This window comes from Equus przewalskii, chromosome 21, assembly GCF_037783145.1.
Source record: "Equus przewalskii isolate Varuska chromosome 21, EquPr2, whole genome shotgun sequence".
Classification (NCBI taxonomy): Eukaryota; Metazoa; Chordata; class Mammalia; order Perissodactyla; family Equidae; genus Equus; species Equus przewalskii.
In genome coordinates this window covers 19,172,234-19,191,575 of record NC_091851.1, presented here as the reverse complement: position 1 = coordinate 19,191,575, position 19,342 = coordinate 19,172,234, and the positions used below count along the sequence as shown (strand labels likewise).

The window sequence follows — 19,342 nt, the reverse complement described above, 5'->3', positions numbered from 1 at the left end:
CTCAGACCCAGAAAAGCCTCCGGCTCAGCTTTGAAATGGTCTGGGGCTGTGGTGTCTTCGTGAGGGAGGTTGTTGGGTGTGGCCAGACCAGGACGTATTGTCCTCATTTCACAGGAGAACTGCTTGATTTGCCCTCACCTAGGGATTCCTGTGAGTTGAGCCCCTAGCTCAGCCTTGTCCGTGTTGAGGGCAGGATGACCATGGCTTGATGCTCTGGGGCAGTGTCTCCTGCCACCACCCAGCTCAGCAAACATTGGCCGGTGCACCCTGACAGCAAGGCGCTGGCTAGGGTGTGGAGGTGACAGCCTTGCAACACCGTGGCCTTTCCTGCTCCAACCTTTGACTGATGTGCCCCACCCGCCTCAACTCCTGGGGAAGGTCTGCTCATTGCCTGAGACCCACCCCAAGAGTGGGGCCATCTCTGCCATCCCTTCTGTACCCCCCCCATTTTAGATGGTGCCCTTTCTGGACTCCCAAAGCACTTGGCTCTGCCTTTGCTTTAACAGTTGTCACTGGTGTAGATTCCCCACTGCGTGCCAGGTACTAAACCTGGCACTTAAAAGCCCCCCACCTTCCCCCATTTTAGAGGCTCAGCAAGGTGGAGTAACAAGCTCTGCTTACATAGCTCCTGTGGGCCTCAGCAGGGCTCTGAGCCTGGACTGGCCATTCCCAGGCTTTAGGAGTCCGGCTCCCCCAGAGCTATGCCTGCCTTAATGAACATTAGATTAGTTGGTTACCAACACAAAAAGGAGAGTGGAACCACCAGTCCCTAATGTAAAAGTGGTAGAGGTGGTGGGGTGATAAGCCAGTACCGTTCTAAGACTTATATCCACTCACTCGTCGACTCCTTACACAAACCCTGTGCTATTATTATCCTCACTTTACAAATGAGGAAACCAAACGTGGGGAGGTTAGAGAACCTTGCTTATTCCACAGGCTGGCCCCAGAGTCTGTCCTAACCTGTATCATGGTGTAGATATAAAAATAACTAGTGCTGAGTGGAATGAATCTGAATTTCATCATAAAGAGTGCTGTTTTTTTTGGTACCCTTTTGAAGGCAGGCAGGAGAAATTTAGTGCTTAGAGCATGTTTGCAGTGTTATTTATGTGCTCTCACCACCAGGGAGAGCATTTTGCTTCACTGATCTGCTGAAAAGCAAGCTACATCTTTTGTGTAAAAAGTGGGGAAAGGAGGACAATATGTATTTGTATTTTCATAAATAAACCCTGAAAGAATATCTACAAGCTAATGAAAGCAGTTACTCGAATGGAGGGGAAAGGTGGCGGGAGGCACAGAGTAGAAGTAAGGCTTTTCCCTGTATACTTTCTTTCTTTCTGTATTGCACTCTGGGAATGTAAAAAGAAAATTTTAAGATTATTTTTAAACAAAAGCAAGCGCTCTTTAACGTGTGTTCCCTCTGTGGGTTCTCCCAAGGTCTCGCAGTGGCCAGCGCCCTGGTGGACATTTCTCAGCAGATGCCAATAGTATACAAAGAGAAATCAGGAGCGGTGAGAAACCGGAAGCAGCAGCCCCCTGCACAGCCTGGGACCTGCATTTGACGCTGGACCAGGGGCTCTCCGTGAGCGAGGGGTGTCATGCCAGAGCCATCTGCAGGGAGGGAGCAGGCAGGGGGACTCTGCGGAGCGGGGCAGAAGACTGGAAACCCTCGAAGCATCCGACTCATCTGCATGTTCACAAGCTTTCTTTTGACGGTTTCTCCCATCTGTGCTCCAGCATCTAACCTTTTACTTTTGCATAGGAAATAATTGATTTAATTACAGGTCCGGGGTGATCCAGTTGTTGCTGGAGGAGGCCAGTGTAGAGCCAGTGAGAGAGCTAGGAAGGACACTCAGGTTCACTTGTGGAAAACTGTTCTCGGGACTGTCTCAACTGTGCAAAAAACAAAAGATGTAGTGTTTACAAGTAGACATCTGTCATCAGTCGTTCTTGAACATCATCTTTTAAAAACTAGTCAGATGAATTAACTTGTTTTCATCTGAAGCCTGCTATCTTTTTAAAAAGATGTGCTATTTATTCTTGCACGATTTAGGCAGATCTCTCTCTTCCAGGGAGTAGCTTTTTTCTAGTTGAGAACTAATAATGGTCCATCTCTTTTGAATCATATCAAACTAAGATAGAAGGGGGCTATTTTAAATGTCGAGGTCAGCACTGTTACTTAGAATGTAAACTGATGTAATAGATAGTTTTCTATAGCAACTTGATTAATTTAGTCTTAATGCATTTGAAATTCTTCTCTTTCTCTTTCTCTCTCTCTGTCTCTCTCTCACACACACACACATACACTAAGTGCCTAGACTTTAAATAGATCTAGCAATTGGAAAGTTAGTAAGCCTAAGTTTTTACATAATTGCATTCCTACATTCTTATAAAATTTAAATAGCTACCATTGGCAATCTGCTCTTTTTCTAAAATCTGATTTGCAGCCAGGAAAGAATTTTCTCACCCCAAGGAATATTTAAGCAAGCAGCAGGGACTGTGAGGAAAGCAGCAATGAACTAACTGTGAAAGCTCCTGTTTTTATTGTTGTCACAAAGGACCATAATCAGGCATGGTCCCTGTGTGCCTCCCTGTCCCCTGCCCCCAGGTCACTCTAGGCGTGATGTCACTTCAGCCCTCCTGGCCTCCTGCTGCCAGGGCACCACAGAGGAAAGGACTCACTCATGTTATATGTCTCCTTTGAGCAGAAAAGAGCATGACAGCACTTAGGACCCTGGGATCAAAGAGTGACTCTTCGTTCCTGTAGCCTGCTCTGAGCAAGTGCACCACACTCAGGCTGCAGGTGGAATCGCACACCAGGAGAGGGACAGTCTCCCATTGCGTGAAGAAGGACCTGGAGCTGTTTGCTCTGTCTCCCCCAGGAGAGGCTCGGCTCTCCCTGTCTTCCTCCCAGACTCAGGTGGTGGCTGTGGGGAGGGCATTGAACGCTGATAAAGATGAAAAGCACATGGAAAAAATGGACGAGGAGGGAAATGATGCCAAATGGAAAGTGACCAAATGTAGGGGAGGTAGAGCGGTCCATGCCCTTCGCCCCCAGGGCACTGCCTGGATGTGTGTTGTCCCCGCCTATGGTGCTCTGTCTTCTGGCATTATGCAGCAGCCTCCCAAGATCTCTCTTCTGCTTCAAAACCTGGGGTTCTCTGGCATTACCCTATTGGGATGGACCTCTAGACAACTCAAGTTTGTGAAATTGGAGAAATTAACACTCAAAAGAACAAAGACTGTGGCATTTCACCTTTAAATGAAGTGCCTAGAGAGGGAGTACTGTCTCTTCCCCAACACTAACCCCACGCCCATGAAGAATTGCCTGGAAAGATGTTTTCAAGGAAGTTGAACCATTAAACTCTGATGCACAAAACACCTCTACTTTGAGACTCACCTCTCAAAAAGCTGCTTTTTCACGTCACTGATAAAGAGGAGACAGTTCTAGAAAAGACCTGTCCTCTTACTAACTCCCTACGTCCCTGCTCCAGATCACGGCACCCACAGAGAGCCTGCCATGGACTGGCCCTTCACCCCTGTAATTACCATGAGGCTTCTTGGCAGAGAAAGAGGGAGGCCACTGGAGAGGGTTCTCCCACAAGGGAAACCCTTGTTTGTTCAAAGGACCAATGTTTCCTTGGCCAAAGAAGTCTCTTCCCCATGGTAGTCCCATGCCTTGAAATAACATGTCCTGTGTCCCTTAGCCACCTGATTCTTTCTTTTTTTTTTTTTCCTAAAAGATAATGTTTATTTTTAAAAATGAAGGAAGGAAGAACAAGTGAAGTTTAATTCTGCTCCAGCAGTGGAGAAACAGCTGAATCCACCTGCTTCTCCTTTGCAGCCAGTAGCAGCAAACCACTTCCTCCAGGCTCGGGCCAGAGGAAGGGACGACGGGAGAAAGAAGCACTCAGCTTAGAGCCAGTTACCAGGAGGTAGTCACCTGGAACTTGAGAGAAATGCCTGCGTGTCACGGGAGAGCCTGTATATAGATTAAAGTAGTCATGAAAACATTGATATTGCACTTGTACATAACTATACAGTAGTGTCTGGAATGTTCAGACATTCGGAGTGTACATAAAACAGAAAAATATCTTAATGTATTTTTATTAAATGTAACGGTGTCTGAGTTTCGCTTAACATGTTTTTGTGCCATATGCTGGATATCCAAGTTTGGAGAAGTCCTCTCGTTAGTCTGTGATACATTGATAACAAAGCGAGGAAAGGCATTCCCATTGTGCTGATGTGTTCAAACATCTGGTACCAATTGGATAACTCTTAAAACAGGAATCGTCTGTCAGTACACATATGAAAAACCAGGCAGTGAATCCATTTAAACAGTAGGATGTGAGGAGACTCGAAGGCAGCAGGAATCTCTCTGTCTCTGTTTTTGGCTCTGCAAGTGCATCGTGAATCTTTCTGTCAGCCTCTTGATGCCGTGAGTGGCCAGGGAAGACCAATGTCGTCCTGAGAAATGTTTCTCTTAGTCTCTAAGTTCAAAGACTATACCTGTGGAAATCAGATTTTCCAAAAAGGGGTTTTCCAGGCTGCATTTTGTTGTGGTTTTGTCTAAATTTTTAACAACCATTTCCCAGGACCATAGTTTATTATACTGAAAACCAGGGGTAGTAGGAGTGGGGTGGCTAGTTCCTTGATAAATAGCTCCTGTTTCCCCATGGAGAACTGCGCCACACCCTGGCCTCCTATCCACCTCCTACCCACTCCCCACACACAGTTTGGGGAGACATCTGTGCTTCCCTGTGAGGATCACCTCTAAAAGGTGGAAGGAAGTATGGAGAGACAGCAACCCATACTCCCCTGAGCTAACCCAGAGGGAGAGCAGCCCTAGACAAAAAACTGTCAGCAGAAGGAAAATACCGGAATATCTGTGGATAAGGCCTAAGGTGCAAGATTGGAGATGCACCAAGAAATCTGGGGCAAATGAGAAGACCAGAGCACAATCAGTAGAAAAAAGGCATTTTACCTTTCAGTGCAGCTCTTGCTCCTTCAACTTACTGGAGTGTATTTCAGTAGCTCAGTATTTCAGTACACTCCATTAAGGGGACAGGGGTGATTCACTTCCTGGGGTGGTGGCATTGTTCTCATGAACACCTTTGACCCTTCAGTTTCACTCACTCATCCATTCGTTCAACAAATACTAAGCACTTACTAACGACCTAAGTTAGTACTCAGGCAGTGACCAAGATGAAAAAGAAGCTCTTCAGAATTATGGCAAAATTCAGCTACCCAAGCCCCTCATCCCAGGAGATCTTTGCTGGTGGTTTTCTGTGAGAATTGGCCATCCTAAGAACAGACCCAGGAAGGCAGAGGGTTTGTCCTTGGGCCACGCACTGGCTTTCAGTCTGAAATGTTTGCCCAATTTACCAAACTAAGCTCAAACCATAAAAATCACTATGGTGGTTTGTAGATAGCCAGGCCCACGAAGAGGCTGTTCCCCGGAGTCGTTCAAACTCAGAAACACTCCTGCCGCGGGGAGGTGATGTGGAGTGGAGAGGAAGACTGGCGCCTTCTCTTTTAAAGGCAATAATGGAATCGACTTTCGTAACTGAGATTGTGCACAAAACATTCTAAACACTAGTGAAGCCTGTTTCGTTGACCTAATTCTGGCTCTGGAAATGTTTTTGTTTTATAGTTATTTACGGTTTTATTTTGGTTTGGATTTGAGCTTAGTTTGTTAATATGTATAATTTATCATCTCTTGCACTCATGTAAATATGGAGTAAGTATTGTAAACTATTTCATTGCTGGGGACTGTGGGTGTTATACATACATTTAGGACTGCAATTTTTTGGTATTTTTTGTATTGTAAAATAACAGCTAATTTAAGCAGGAACAAGAGAATTAAGGGAGGTCTGTGCATTTTAAACACAAATGTGAAGAACTTGTATATAAACAAAAGTAAATACTATACTACAAACTTCCTTCTGAAATAAAAGTAGATCTGGTAAAAAAAAAAAAAAAGGCAGGGGGGGTTTCATTCTGAGTGTTTAATTTTGACTTTGTTTTGTTTCACTTATTTTTAAAATTTAGTCATTAGAACCTTAAGAAAAGGAAAAAAATGTTTAAAATGGTTATCAGTTTTCAGACTGCCTCAGGGAAGGTGAAGGAGAGAAGCCAGCAGGGCGGGCACCTCAGACACCTCTGGGAGAGGGGCTGGAGAGCCCTGCACAGCTTGTGAGCAGACTTCCCCAGGTCCCCGCTGAAGTCGGTGTTGCCCTTGAAACCACAGTGCTGGGGAAGGAAGCTGGTGTGCAGAGCAGCCCTGGCCTGGCACGGGGAAGGGCAGGGTGGAGCGCAGTCCATGCTGATGCCCGCCAGCTGCCCTTGCTCTTGCAGCTTCTCGTCCTCGTGTGCTCCTGCTCGTCTCTCTAGCTTTTCCGAACTGCTAATTCCCAGGTATGCTGGCAGGTTTAGTCCTCCAGGGCTACAGCCTTGTCCTTGGTCTTGAATTTTTGATGAAGTTATTTCCATTCACAAAGCCTTGTCTGCTCGCCTTCTTTGTGCATCTCCTGCCCTCAGAACACAGAGCAGTGTATTTCAGCACCCTGGTGTGGAGCACAAAAGGCCTCGAAGAACAAGACCAGTGTAGTGGGAGTTGAGAACATTGGAGGAGACACAGGAAGGGCAGCAGTTCACCTGGGGGAGGGAGGGGGAGGCTTTGGGCTGGGAGCCTGGGGGAGGCCAGCCCACCAGAGTTTGGGTCTGGGCTGGGGAGGGAAATGCTTTGACTGGTGGCTGCTGCCAGGTTGGAAGGGACCTTGAAACTGTTCTGGGAGGGCTGTGGAAGCCAACTATTTAGGATTGGATAAAAACGTGTGACTTGGTGATATTGTGGCAGAGCCAATGGTGTGTGTTCACCAAACTTGTCACATTTTGCTGCTGGACCCACAGGTCCATAACATTTCTCAGCCCCCTTGCAGTTCGGTTGGAGCCATAAACAGCTGTGGCCAAAGAAATGTTGGAAGAAGTGACAGACACGAGTTCTAAACTTGGCACATACCACACTCCCACGTGGGACTCCCTGGAGGTCAGGTGTTAAAGATGTTGGAGGGAACATGGGTCCCCGAGTCCCCCATTAGAGGTAAGCCACCTGATCAGTAAGAGCCGTGTGCTGGTCTTTGCATCACTGAAAAGCAAACTTTTACTCTACCAACCCACTGAGACTTGGGGCCTTATGACAACAGATAGCTTTTCTTACTCTAATACACAAATTTATACCTTGAAGTGCAACACAACAGTAACCAAAACCTAAAGTGTGTGGCATGGGCTTAGTTGGTGGCCAGGTGGCAGGTAATGAGGAAGCAGATGCAGCTAGCAGAACAGCTGGGGATCCTTGTCAGGCGGTGGCAGAACAGCTGGTATGGCTGTTATGTTCGATAATTTAGAAGGCAAAGTACATGTCTACTGAGTTTTTAGCTCACGGGGAAGAAGTTGAAAGAAAACAGAATGTGGTATGTATTGATTGTTATTGGCTACTCTTGGCAAGGCGTCACAAGACAAGAGTTGAGTTCCAGAAAGAATTGGCCAGTTTATAAGCAGAAGGGAAGGGGGTGGAGGATCCTGAAATCCAGCGTCTTGCAATGTTGGAAAAGCCAACTAGTCTTGCTTCTACTCTCCAAACAGTGAGAGGTGCTTGTGAGTAATAAGGACCCAGGGAGACTTAGAGACTCAGCTTTGAGGCAAGAATCAGATGGAGGGTGTGATCTTCCCACTTGAGCCTGGTAACCTCAAGGCCATCATCTTGAGGGTTAGGCACGTGGATGAGGAAGCAAGAAATAAAGCTGACTTCAGGACAGTGTCCAGGAAAGAACCAGGAATGCAGTCACTGATCCTGTGTAAGTTTTTGAGGGAATTATGTTGCCAAGGAAACCATTAGCCTGACCTTTAAAAACAAAAACAAACAGCCCTGTGACTGTTGAGGAAGCCTTAATTAGAACCTCCCTCCAGCCCCGCCCCCTCGCCCCCCGCCACCCAGGCAGGAGATGGTTGTGAAAGCTGTGTCTGAGGAGAGCACACAAGCCAGTGCCACCTCAGATGTGGCCCAGAGGGCAGACTGGGGTCTGGTCAGGAACTTCCCCACCCCAACGCAGGGCCCAGCAGGATTTCAAAATTGCTGTGAGCCAGTGATTGCTGTGTGTCTGCCATCCTACTCCTTCCTGTTACGAAGTCACGAGGATGTCCTGTCCAGTCTCACCACTGTCTGTTGGCCAGGCATTGTGTAGGGACCAGGGATTTCACAGGGAACAAAACAGACAAAAATCCCTATCCTCGTGGAGTCTACAATCTAGTGGGGAAACATAAGAATAAGTTTTGTGAAAAAGGTAAAAATAGGGTTGGAGGTAGAAAGTGCTGGGAGGACTGCTACTTTACATAGTGGGGCTGGGGAAGGTGCTTCTGCTGAGGTGACAACTGGGCCAAGCACTGAATGAAGGAGGGGGCTGGCCCTTGGATGTCTGGGAGAAGAGCATTCCGAATAGAAAGAGCAGCAGGTGTTGAGGCCCAGGGGTAGCGGTGTGCCCAGTGGGTCTGAACAGTGGCCAGGCAGCTGGGGTGGCTGAAGCAAAGTGGACTTCAATAGCAGTGATAGGAGCTGGGGCAGGCCTGGTCATGCAGGGCAACAGTTCTCAACCAGCACAGGACTGGGGACATCTTGGAAATAGGTGGGGGCGATTTTGATTATTGCATTGAAGGGCTAGGGGCTACTGTGATTTGTGGGTGGGCTTGAAGGTGGTCATCCTGTGACATGCAGGACTGTCCCACCTGACAAGGAACACATCCCACCCCATTTTCAAACGTTTTGCTGGATATTTGTGTAGATGAAAAACATCTGTTTCTAATTATTTTAGTGTAGAAACCCAACCCTATTAGAAACAAAGTTTTCCAGAAATGCAACTACTGTGTAAATCAAGGGAAGACTGAATTTTGTTTCCTTCAAAAGTTTACCAAGAGCTGGTCATCATTTTGGAAAATTCTGCCACCAACAGCAGTGTCATTCCTGGTATCTGAGTCTCCAGCCCCACACACCTGTGTGGGTTGCATCTGAACAGACACCCTGCAGCTCTGTGTTACTAGCTGTGTCACGTGCCTGGCAAGAATTCTCTTCCATCCTGTGTGCCCAGCACCAGGAGGGGACTAGACTCGATGTTCCCAATGATGGTATGACACGTGCTGCCCAGGGAGTTGGGGATCAGCTCTGGCTGTCACGGCCTATTTGGATGCCTTTCCTCCTCATTTGCTTAATCTCGGTCCCTTGAAGTCTCAATTTCTGAGGTTTTGTGTGTATTTTATTTTCTTGTGTTTGTCCTCATCCTAATTTTCTTCTCTGTATCCTCTGCCTTGGACTGGAGGCTCCTTTGGGTATAGGGTGATGTGTCCCTGGCAGGACAGCTTGCCAAGACATTCTTCAATGCAGGCCTTCCCAGGCCTGCAGCCCAGCAAGGCAGGGCCATGTCTGCCTCCTTTCACACAAGTGCCAGGCTCACTGGCAAGTGTCTGTCCAGCCGAGGGACCTCTCCTGAAGCGCTGCATAGCCCCTGTCCTCCTGCCTCTCTGGAAGTTTCACCCACTAATGCCCACGCTTAAAAATGAGCGGGTTCTGTGAGTTTGGTCCTGCCTGACTCAATTGGGGAGGGTGTGGGGAGGGAGGCGGGCAGGCAAGGCTTTCACATCAACCTTGCAACTAGATAGCAGGCTCCAAGCCAGAGTGGGCATTCATGAGCCGTGAAGTTTCCACCAATAAATCCACAATACTTCCAGCACCTGCCTTTCTGCCTCGCCCCCAGCCACCTGCCAGCTGGAGGCTCAGTGTTGACAGCAGCTAACAGAGAGCCAGTCATACGGATGAGGCCAGGGCCAGGACTGCAGTCTCCCAGAGTGCGTGTGAGAGACAGCAAGCAGGCTCCCTGGCAGGACACAGGCCGACACTCAGGTGTGGACAAGCAAGGCGGGACCTGTTCCTGGTCATGGGGGTCACAGCTAGACTAAGCCTTCTGGCATTTGGCCAGACTTAACACCCTGTATGAGCCAGGGTCTTTTTAGGCAGAAGTGACAGAAACCAAACTCAGACAACTCTGTTAGTTTCCTGGGGCTGCTATAACAAATTAGTCAACGATTTTGGTGGCCTAAAACAACACAAATCTATTCTCACAGTTCTGGAGGCCAGAAGTCCAAAATCATGGTGTTGGCAGGCTGCGCTCCCTCCAGAGGCCCTGGGGGAGAATCCATTCCTGGCCTCTTCTAGCTTCTGGCAGCTATTGGCATTCCTTGGCTTGTGGCCGCATCCCTCTCATCTCTGCCTGTGTCTTCACATCACCCTCTTCTCTGTGCATCTGTGTCTCATCTCCCTCTGCTTCTCTCTCATGAAGATGCATGTGATTGCATTTAGGGCCCACTGGGACAATCCAGGATAAGTGCCTCCTCTCAAGATCCTTAATCACATCCGTTGCCATATAAGGTAACATTCACTCTTTCCTACATATAAGGTAACATTCACAGCTTCCAGAGATTAGGTTGTGGACATATCTTTAGGGCCACCATTCAGCCCACTATAGCAACAAAGCCCTCAGAAAGCCGACTGGGCCAGGGGTGGCAAGATAGTGTCCTTTGCGTGCCACCTCACCCTCCTCTTGGCTTCTCTCCTCAGAGCTGGCTGGGTCCATGCCCTGGACAGCGTCAGGCCTCCTTCATGGGAATGTGCACTCTGGGGAAAAACAGCCAGGCGCCAGGGGCCCTGTGACCTTTCATTTTCCCCTGCACATTATCTAATGTTCAAGAGGCTCCATTGATTAAGCCCTTGCCGGGGTCAGAGAGAAGTACTGGAGGAAGACTGCCAGGGAACAGTTTCACTATTTTCAACTAGGTTCTGTGCACTTTTATCTTCCCAGTCTTTGGGACGGTATGTGCCCATATTTTACTTTAATTATCTGAGTAAAAAATGGAGTAGTGGAGTTTAACACACTTGCATAGAAGGCAAATCATTTAGCAGACATTTAATTCTGCGTTTGGACCACCATGCAGTCATGATGAGCAGGCCAAGGCGATGTGTTCACTTCCCTGCCCCCCCAACACCTCCCCCCGTGTCTCCCCTGTCCATTCCCAAGCAGGTGTAGGTGGTTGAGAACATTCCCTCTAGGGCCAGCCCAGTGGTGCAGCAGTTAAGTTTGCACGTTCCGCTTCTCGGCAGCCTGGGGTTCGCCAGTTCGGATCCCGGGTGTGGACATGGCACTACTTGGCAAAAGCCATGCTGTGGCAGGCGTCCCATATATAAAGTAGAGGAAGATGGGCATGGATGTTAGCTCAGGGCCAGTCTTCCTCAGCAAAAAGAGGAGGATTGGCAGCAGTTAGCTCAGGGCTAATCTTCCTCAAAAAAAATATATATATTCCTTCTTATGAAATGAGAACAGGTTGGACTCTGAGCTTCACTCTGCCCAACACCCCTCTTTGCCAGTGGAAGAGGCTTATAACCCATGCTGAGGCCAGCAGGGTCCTGCCTTGAATGCTGGGAAACAGAGGTGCCTTTCTATGCTAAGATTGCTAAAAAGAGAGATGGTACATCTGGGGCTGCTGGTGGCATTCTTACCCCCACCCCAACATGAGAGCCTGCGTGGCTGCAGAGGGAAGCCATGCGCAGACTAGCAGAGGCAACATCATTTGAACTCCTGGAGAAAGCTGTGCCTGAAACCCAGATTGCTCAGTTAAATGCTCAAGCCAGTTTGATTTGTGTTTGGTTCCAATCAGGAGGCTGGTTGACAGCAGCTGCATGCAGTGTCTGTGGGTTTGGTATGAATTGCTAAGTACACAGTCTCAGAGCCAGTGGCTCTTTTTTTTTTTTTTTTTTTTGAGGAAGATTAGCCCTGAGCTAACATCTGCTGCCAATCCTCCTCTTTTTGCTGAGGAAGACTGGCCCTGAGCTAACATCCGTGCCCATCTTCCTCTACTTTATATGTGGGACGCCTACCACAGCATGGCTTGACAAGCGGTGCCATGTCCGCATCCAGGATCCAAACCGGCGACCCCGGTCCGCCAAGAAGCACAATGTGCAAACTCAACTGCTGCACCACCTGGCCGGCCCCCTGGTGGCTCTTTTTCTGGTCACGACAGCCCCAGGCCTGAGCTTTGGTGTGGTCTGTACCTAACCCGTTTCTTAGGTCAGGTACTGCAGAAGCTGAGCCCAAAACAGGGATTCTCAGGCCATGCTTTAATGGAGGGAGAGGCCCCAGGGGAAACTGAGTGAGGAAGCCCGGAGGGGGCAGGAGAAGGAGCTGAGCTAGGATGCTGTCTCAGCTGGGATCTGGGGGAGCTCTAGAGCATGAATGGCACATAGAATTGTCCCCCTTAGGCAAGCAGACCAGGCCTTTGTACCCCTGCTTCAGTCATTGGCTGCCGTCTGCCTCAGGGAGCAGAGTGTAACCTTACAGACATTTCTTCTAGAGAAGGGGGCCACTGTGAGCTGTGTTAGCCGCCAACATTCCCAGCAGCTTGGGGATGGGTTGCACTGGCCCAGAGAGCAAGGCACCAACAGCCTCCACTTCAGCCTGTTTCATGGCCCCTGCCAAACCTCAACCAGATTTGAGAAGGAACAGCCTGGAGACATGGTAACCCTTCACTCATCAGGAGTCTCCAAGCTTCTGAGGAAGAAAGAAGTGGACAGAAGGCTTAGTACCTGGCTATCATCCTGCCCTCTCCTCTTCAAGTTCCTTTGCAGAACTGCAATTTAATGCAGTGTCCTTGGCATTCGCTGGGTCCACACTGGCCACACACGTACACTGAGTGTTTGTAAAAACCTTTATGATGAATTTCCCTTGACTCCAGGAAAGAATTCAGTTCACATGGACAGAAATAGGTAGAATATACAGGAATAAAAAAACAAAACCACTATCACCCCTCCTTTCAAATGTCTGTCAGGGCCAGGCTCTGCGAGCACTGAGGTGTGGCCCCCGAGTACCAGGTGATCCCAGGGCTCCCAGGCACCCCAGAGGTGGGAGCGTATCAATCAGGGCTTATGTTTGGCTGCAATCAAAAGCCACCTGTGGAAAAACTGGCTTAAACAAGTTAGAGGTATCATTTTTCTCACATAATGCAGAGTCCAAAAGGGGCTGGCGCAGTGGCTCCATTTTCAAGATGGCACTCGTGCCCCCAGGCACTGCCACCAAGTTCCAGGCAAAAACAGGAGGGTTGAGGCTAAAAGCTGAAGGGACCCATCAACAAGTCTCCTGTTTAAAGAGCTCTCCTGGAGGCCTCATTTGTGAATTCCACTCATTGGTCAGGACTGTCACATGACCACCCCCTAGCTGCAAGGGAAGCTGGGAAATGTAGTTTCTTTATCTGAGTACCAGCAGGGAAGCAGGAATAGACAAAAGCAACCAAAATCCCTGCCACTAGGACCTGATAGTTGTTTCAGTTTGGCATCCATAGGTGAGGAGATAAAGCCCAGAGAGGTTCTGAGGCCATCTGAGGTCACACAGGCTCCCAAGACATAGATCACAGGAAAGCAAGGTCAGTCTCAGTGCATGTGGGTTTATTGAGCTGTGGATGCCATTCCTAGTGCTGGTTAAACCACGGGGAAGACAGCCATATGGTGAGTGCAATGCAGGAGACTTGATTCTCACTCCTGGTGGTGCCCACCAAGCAGCATATCATGGACAGGAAGCATTTCCCAACGTGAGTCATGGGGCATAGGTGGCTATCACGATGGGCAGTGGCGAGCTGGGAGGGTGCCGTGAAAGCCTGCAGTGGTAGAGGGAGTTGTGCCCATAAGTGTTCAGATGCACTCCTTAGAGCATGATCTGCTTGGGGGGCTGATAAAATTTCCTAGAATTCTGGGAGTTTGGATGGTCTCTGACCTCCTCCAGGTGATCTGGGGCCCCAGTGAGACCTCAGCTACACAGGTGACCCCCTCCCATGCCTGCCCTGTGGGAGACCCCAACGGTTCCAAAGTCTGTGGAGAAAGGGACCTCCAACCAAAAAACCTCTGGAAGGGAAACCATGGGCTTTGCAGTCAGGCACCTCAGCCGACATCCCTCGCTCCAGGGGAGAGGCACACAGGGTGTGCAGAACTGCAAAGGCAGTGGCGTGGGAGCACTGGGCTGGCTTGGGAGGGAAGCCAGTCCCCTTTCAGTGGGGCAGTAGGCCATGGACGTGGCCCAGTACCAGGCAGGGTGGGGCAGCTGTCTGTATTGTCCGAGGTCTGCTGTCGCAGTCAGAGCAGGGGCTGGAGAGCCAGGACAGGGAGCATGAAGAACAGGGAGCTCCCCTCCGGGGGCTCATCTGCAGAGGACACCTTGGGGAGGTGGGAGCAGAGTGTGGACTTGAGGCAGAAGCCTGGCTCTGCTCTCTGCCTCCACCCCCATCCCAGGCCATTCATGCCTCCATGGGGGCCTCTCTGGCATGGAAGGATGAAAGGAGGCAGTGCAGGGGCTGCCAGCTCACCATCCTATCCCTGTACCTACCTGTAGGAGGCTGTGCCCAGGGTCCTGGAGGGAGTCGAGCTGGTCCTGCAGGATTGGGGGCCACCAGCTGACAAAGGCCTGTATAGCACTATCTAGGAAGGGAAGGGTCCAGGGCGGGCTTGGCTAGGAAATCCTAGCACAGGGCCCAGCTCCTCGGGGACAAACTGAGACCCCTGGCATCCTGCGTGGGCCGTCCCCATGCAGGGATGGGAGGATAGAATGTCTGCAAGGATGGGCTTCTGGGACAGGAGGCACAAGGTGAGGAATAAGAAAATAAGGACAACTATGCTAAGAGTACCTTACAAACTATAGCCTTCCATCCTCACAGGAGAGGGTGACAACTATCTTCCCTATTTTACAGATGAACACAAAAAGGCTTACAGGAGTTAACTAACTCTCAGCTAGTTAAGTGGCATAGTCGGGCTTCAAACTCAGGCCCCCTAACTCCCCCACTGGGCAGCGAACCACCGAGCTATTCAGACCTGAAAGGCAAAATCATCAGTGGGGGGAGGTGGGAATGCCTCAGCTGAAGCAGGAATCTCGCCTTGTTCCATTCCAGGTCCTCGGAAATTTGTTTTAACTGCCCTCCCTACCGCCCGCAGGGGCACGAGCGTAGACAGCCCTGGGGTTCTACTTTGCTCTGTGACCTGGTCTCCGGAGACAGCTGGACCCGAGGATTTCCCGAGGGGTAGGACGACGCTAGAGGGGGAAGTGGGCCTGCATGACGGCCGCAAACAGCCTCAGTCTCCTCATCTCTAAAATGGGCTCCTACAGCCAGGCGGCTTGGGAGGGGGCAGTCAGTGCGGACTGGCCTCCCGCGCCGCCCCGCCCGGGCCCCTCACCCAGGCAGCGGTTCCTTGTAAAAAGCCCCCGGAAGGCTTCGCACTCCTCACGCCGGTTTCCGCTGGCTCCGCAGTCGCACCAGGGTGCCACGCGCGCGCTCGCGTTGTCCACGTAGTTGGGAGTGATGGCGGTGCCTGCGGGGACCCCGAGGAGAGGGTAATCGGTCCCCCAGGCGGAAGCACCCCCAGCAAAACCCTCCTCCGCACCCGGATTCCGTCCCGGCGTACCCACGAGGCCTGCATAGGCGCGCCGGCAGCTGGGGGCCTGGTCCGGCAGGCAGCCGTCGGGGGCGCTAGGGGCAGGCGCGCAGGAGGCCTGGAAGGCCAGGAGGCGGGGCCTGCGCGGTGGGCGGGGGGGTGGCGAGCGGACGGGCGGGAGGCTCTGCCCCGCCCCCTCCCTCCCTCTCCCCACACCTCCCCGGCCCCCGAACCCGCACCCCCGCGCGCACCTGCAGACCCGACTGTGCTCGCAGGCGTCTAGGGGCGCGAGGCAGGAGGGCGGCGCGAGGCCGGGCCCCGAGAAGGCGCAGGCGGGCACGAAGGTCTGGCGCCGGCGCTCGGCGCACGCGGGGCCCGCGCACGGGCAGAAGAGCAGCGCGTGGGTGAGCGCGGGCGGCCCGCGAGCGAAGAAGCGGCGCAGGGCGCGGCGGCAGCGGGCGCGGGGGCAGCCCCCGGGCGCGGCCCGATCCAGGCACCGAGCCACGTATTCGGTGCGCAGCTGCTGGCAGAGGGCGTCCGCCGTGCACGCCTCGGCGGCGTCCACGCATCGGTTTCGTCCCTCGGAGCTCTGCGACCCTGGTGGGGAGCGGGCGGGCCGCAGTTGGTGCTCCCTATCGGTACGCTTCTCCCGCAGGCCATGCCCTCCGAAGATGCCGGGCGCTCAAAACCCGAGGGGGCAGAGTGTGACCCAAAGGCATGACCGACTGGCGCTGACAGGCCTTCTGTCGCGGGGATGGGCGGTGGCGGGCTCTGGGGATTCCTGCAACGCGTCAGGGATGGACGGGGCGCACAGATGCTAGGCCTGGCCTTCCCCAGAAGCTGAGACCCATCCTCCCCAGGAACCACCCCTCCCCCAGAACGGCCATACTCATCCAAAGAGGGGTCCTCGGGGTTCCTCCCACTCTCATGGGCTCCCACCTGATGCGGGAAACAGCAAGGCTTCTGGGGACCTGGCTATGGAGACTTATCAGAAATGGCGTTGAGGACAGTGGACAGTCCTCGTCCTCTCTTTGGCACGCTGGAACGCCTCTGTTTTCTTCCTTTCCCCTCTCTCCTCCCCCATGGAGACGCTTTGAGTGGGTCTATAGCTTTCTGGTTTTCCCTGCCTTCCGACCTCCTGCACCTCCTCCTGCCCCCTGCCGCCAGCGTCTTCTGCCTCCATTCCCTTCTGATGCTCCCTCTCGCCGCCCCCGGCTGACCCGTGCTACCCCATCTGGACTCGCTTCCTCCTGGCTCTTCCACCCTCCACTAAGTCAGGTGAAAGAGGGATTCCTCGAAAGGGCTCTGGGCACTGGACGGCCCATTTAGGCCTGGCTGCCGGGGTGTGGATTCTAGAGAAGTCCCTGATGGCAGGCCACAGGGCCCAAGGGTCCATGATAGGTGGCACTCTGCTGGGGGCAGAGAGTGTGCCTGGCACAGCAGAATCACACACCAGGGGTCGGTCAGGCAGAGGTTGAGCTCTGCCTAGACATGCCACCGGCCACGTCTACATCCAGCCAAGCCAGGGTCTGCAGAAGTCAGGACTTGGCAGCCCCTTCCTAGGACCTAGGTAGGTCACCAAAACCAGGCTACCCCGCTCCTTGGTGCTCCCAGCAGCCCCGGGACCACCTCAGTCTGAGGGAAGTTTGCCATACTGGCCCCGCACCATCTTGCTGTGGGTATGGAGGGGGGTGTCTCCCGCCTCAGGGCTGGAAGCAGGGCCACTGTCTGGCACTGGCCACCTCTTTCGGGGACTGTGGTGGTTCTTGCTCTGCAGGGAGGACGAACAGACACTAAGGACTTGGAATGGGTATGTGAGTGGAGGAGGGAGATAGAAGAGGGGCGAGCCCGCCCTCTCTCTTTTCCTCCTCTCCAGCAGAGCAGCAGGCAACTTCGCCCTTCTCTCCCAGCCATGTACCTCACATCCCCAGGCCCCAGCCACACACGACAGTACCTACTGTCGCCTAAGGTCTCGGTCCCACCTCTGCCCCTTGGCTCACCTGTCTCCCTCCGCCAGGAGCTCCATTACCTCATCTCCACGCTCAGAACAGCATCTCAGCTCCAAGATCTCCACTGCTTTAAGCTTTTGCCAGAATCCATCCTCCCCACCCCATCCCACCCAGTAAAGTGACCCCTCCCTCCTCGATGCCCCCGGTGAAGAGGGGGCAGTCCTGAGCAAGTGGAACAGCAGGTCCGTGGCACCGGAGACACTGAAGACGCGGAGCAAGGAATCAGTGTGAAGCTCCAAGACTGAAGGCAGAGGGCTGGGGCTGGGGAAGGGTAAGAGAGGTGGGAGAGGGGAGGCAATAGGAAAAGGAAAGTTTCTGGGATAGGGGTACGAAAGCGAGACTTGGGAGGGCGGCGCCCCCACAAAGGCGGGAAGCGGTGCGCTGGAGCGTAGTGCCAGGTGTCCATGCACCCCCACTCCCACAGGTCTCTCGCCCACGCCCCTTCTTACGCTCCAGCTTTTCCCGGAATCACCCTCTTGCCCTCCCACCCTGTCCCTGAGGATGGGGACAGGGAGGCGAGGGGGAGGAGGTAGCCACTCACCCAGAAGCAGTAACAGCAGCAGCAGCAGCAAGGGCCCCAAGCAGCGGGCCATGCCGGGCAGCGAACAGAGGAGAGGACGACCGGAGGCAGAACCCCAGTCGGACAGATGCCTCTCTCCCAGCGCCGCCTGGGATGGAGCTCGTTGAAAACCCAGGTGTCCGCGCTAACACTTAGACTGGGGCTGGGAGGAGCCTTTGCCTGACTCCCCGCCCCCACTGAGTCTCTACTCCAGGCTGCACTTCCAGATTGATCTGGGAGCTACTGAATCCAGCGCCAGAGTGTGCCTAGATGGACCCCAACACACACTTCCCCATACACACAAAGCAACACCTCACAATAACCCACGAAGACCTTGTCTCTCCCATGCATAAACCATTAACTTTATGAAACAACGTTGTTCTGTACCTTCTTTTATAATTTTATTTTTAATTTTTTACTAATTTTAGATTTGCAGAAAAGTTGCAAAAATTGTTAGCGTTCTCCTTATACCCTTCACTCAGGATTGCTTTGGCTATTTGGGATCTTTTGTGGTTCCACACAAATTTTAGTATTTCCTATTTTTGTGGAAAATGCCATTGGAATCTTGATAGGGATTGCATTGAATCTATAGATGGCTTTGGGAAATATGGATATTTAACAATATCAAGTCTTCCAATCCATGAAAATGGTATATCTTTCCATTTGTTTGTGTCTTCTTCAATTTCTTTCATCAAAGTCGTGTAATTTTCAGTGTACGGATCTTTCACCTTGGTTAAATTTATTCCTAAGTATTTTATTGTTTTTGATGCTGTTGTGAATGAAATTGTTTTATTTCTTTTAAAGATATTTTGTTGTTAGTGGATAAAAACACAACTGATTTCTGTATGTTGATTTTGTATCCTGCAACTTTACTGAATTTGTTGATTAGTTCCAACAGTTTTTTGGTGGAGTCTTTAGGATTTTCTATATATAAGATCATGTCATCTGCAAATAAAGACAATTTTACTTCTCCCTTTCTGATTTGGATGCCTTTTCTTTCTTTTTCTTGCCTGACTGTTCTGGCCAGGACTTCCAGTGCTGTGTTTAATAGGAGTGGTTGGAGTGGGCACCCTTGTCTTGTTCCTGATTTTAGAAGACAAGCTTTCAACCTTTCACTGTTGAGTATAATGTTAGCCGTGGGCTTGTCATATATGACCTTGGTAATGTTGAGGTATATTCTTTTTTTTTTTGGATGATTGGCCCTGAGCTAATCTGTTGCCAATCTTCCTCTTCTTATTTTTCTATTTTCCCCGAAGCCCCAGCATATAG

At 51.4% G+C, this 19,342-nt stretch overlaps 2 protein-coding genes across 7 annotated transcripts in view; one reads left to right on the top strand and one right to left on the bottom strand.

Moving 5' to 3' along the window:
* Nucleotides 1-5,979, top strand: part of ATRN (attractin) — a 178,334-nt gene extending 172,355 nt beyond the window's left edge. Inside the window, exon 29 of one of the 2 annotated variants that reach the window (XM_070587929.1) lies at nt 1,435-5,979. In XM_070587929.1, the coding sequence (XP_070444030.1) occupies nt 1,435-1,559 (125 nt within the window). In that variant the 3' untranslated portion in view covers nt 1,560-5,979. The remainder of the gene's footprint in view (nt 1-1,434) is intronic. The other variant, XM_070587933.1, reaches the window with a different exon arrangement.
* A 7,534-nt stretch (nt 5,980-13,513) lies between these two features.
* Nucleotides 13,514-19,039, bottom strand: GFRA4 (GDNF family receptor alpha 4). Of its 5 annotated transcripts, none has more exons than XM_070587927.1 (7): nt 18,056-19,039; nt 15,757-16,102; nt 15,536-15,645; nt 15,308-15,442; nt 14,466-14,557; nt 14,167-14,296; nt 13,514-13,743 (listed from the first exon to the last, which is right to left on the bottom strand). In XM_070587927.1, exons 1-6 carry the CDS (start codon nt 18,105-18,107, stop codon nt 14,216-14,218), a joined length of 816 nt encoding a protein of 271 aa, XP_070444028.1. In that variant the 5' UTR covers nt 18,108-19,039; the 3' UTR covers nt 13,514-13,743; nt 14,167-14,215. The 5 variants fall into 5 exon arrangements, with proteins under 5 accessions (XP_070444028.1, XP_070444024.1, XP_070444025.1 ...); XM_070587923.1 differs by having other exon boundaries at nt 14,466-14,553; XM_070587924.1 differs by lacking the exon at nt 14,167-14,296.
* Nucleotides 19,040-19,342: the final 303 nt, after the last annotated feature.

What these genes read in the sequence shown, in the direction of transcription:
- GFRA4 (XM_070587923.1), bottom strand. Translation starts at nt 18,107, where the DNA reads ATGGCCCGCTGCTTGGGGCCCTTGCTGCTGCTGCTGCTGTTACTGCTT. An exon ending in GCTGCTGTTACTGCTTCTGG is followed by an intron (nt 16,103 to 18,055) that starts GTGAGTGGCTAC and finishes GCTCCCCACCAG; the next exon opens with GGTCGCAGAGCTCCGAGGGA. An exon ending in TACAAGGAACCGCTGCCTGG is followed by an intron (nt 14,554 to 15,307) that starts GTGAGGGGCCCG and finishes CTTCCTAGATAG; the next exon opens with TGCTATACAGGCCTTTGTCA.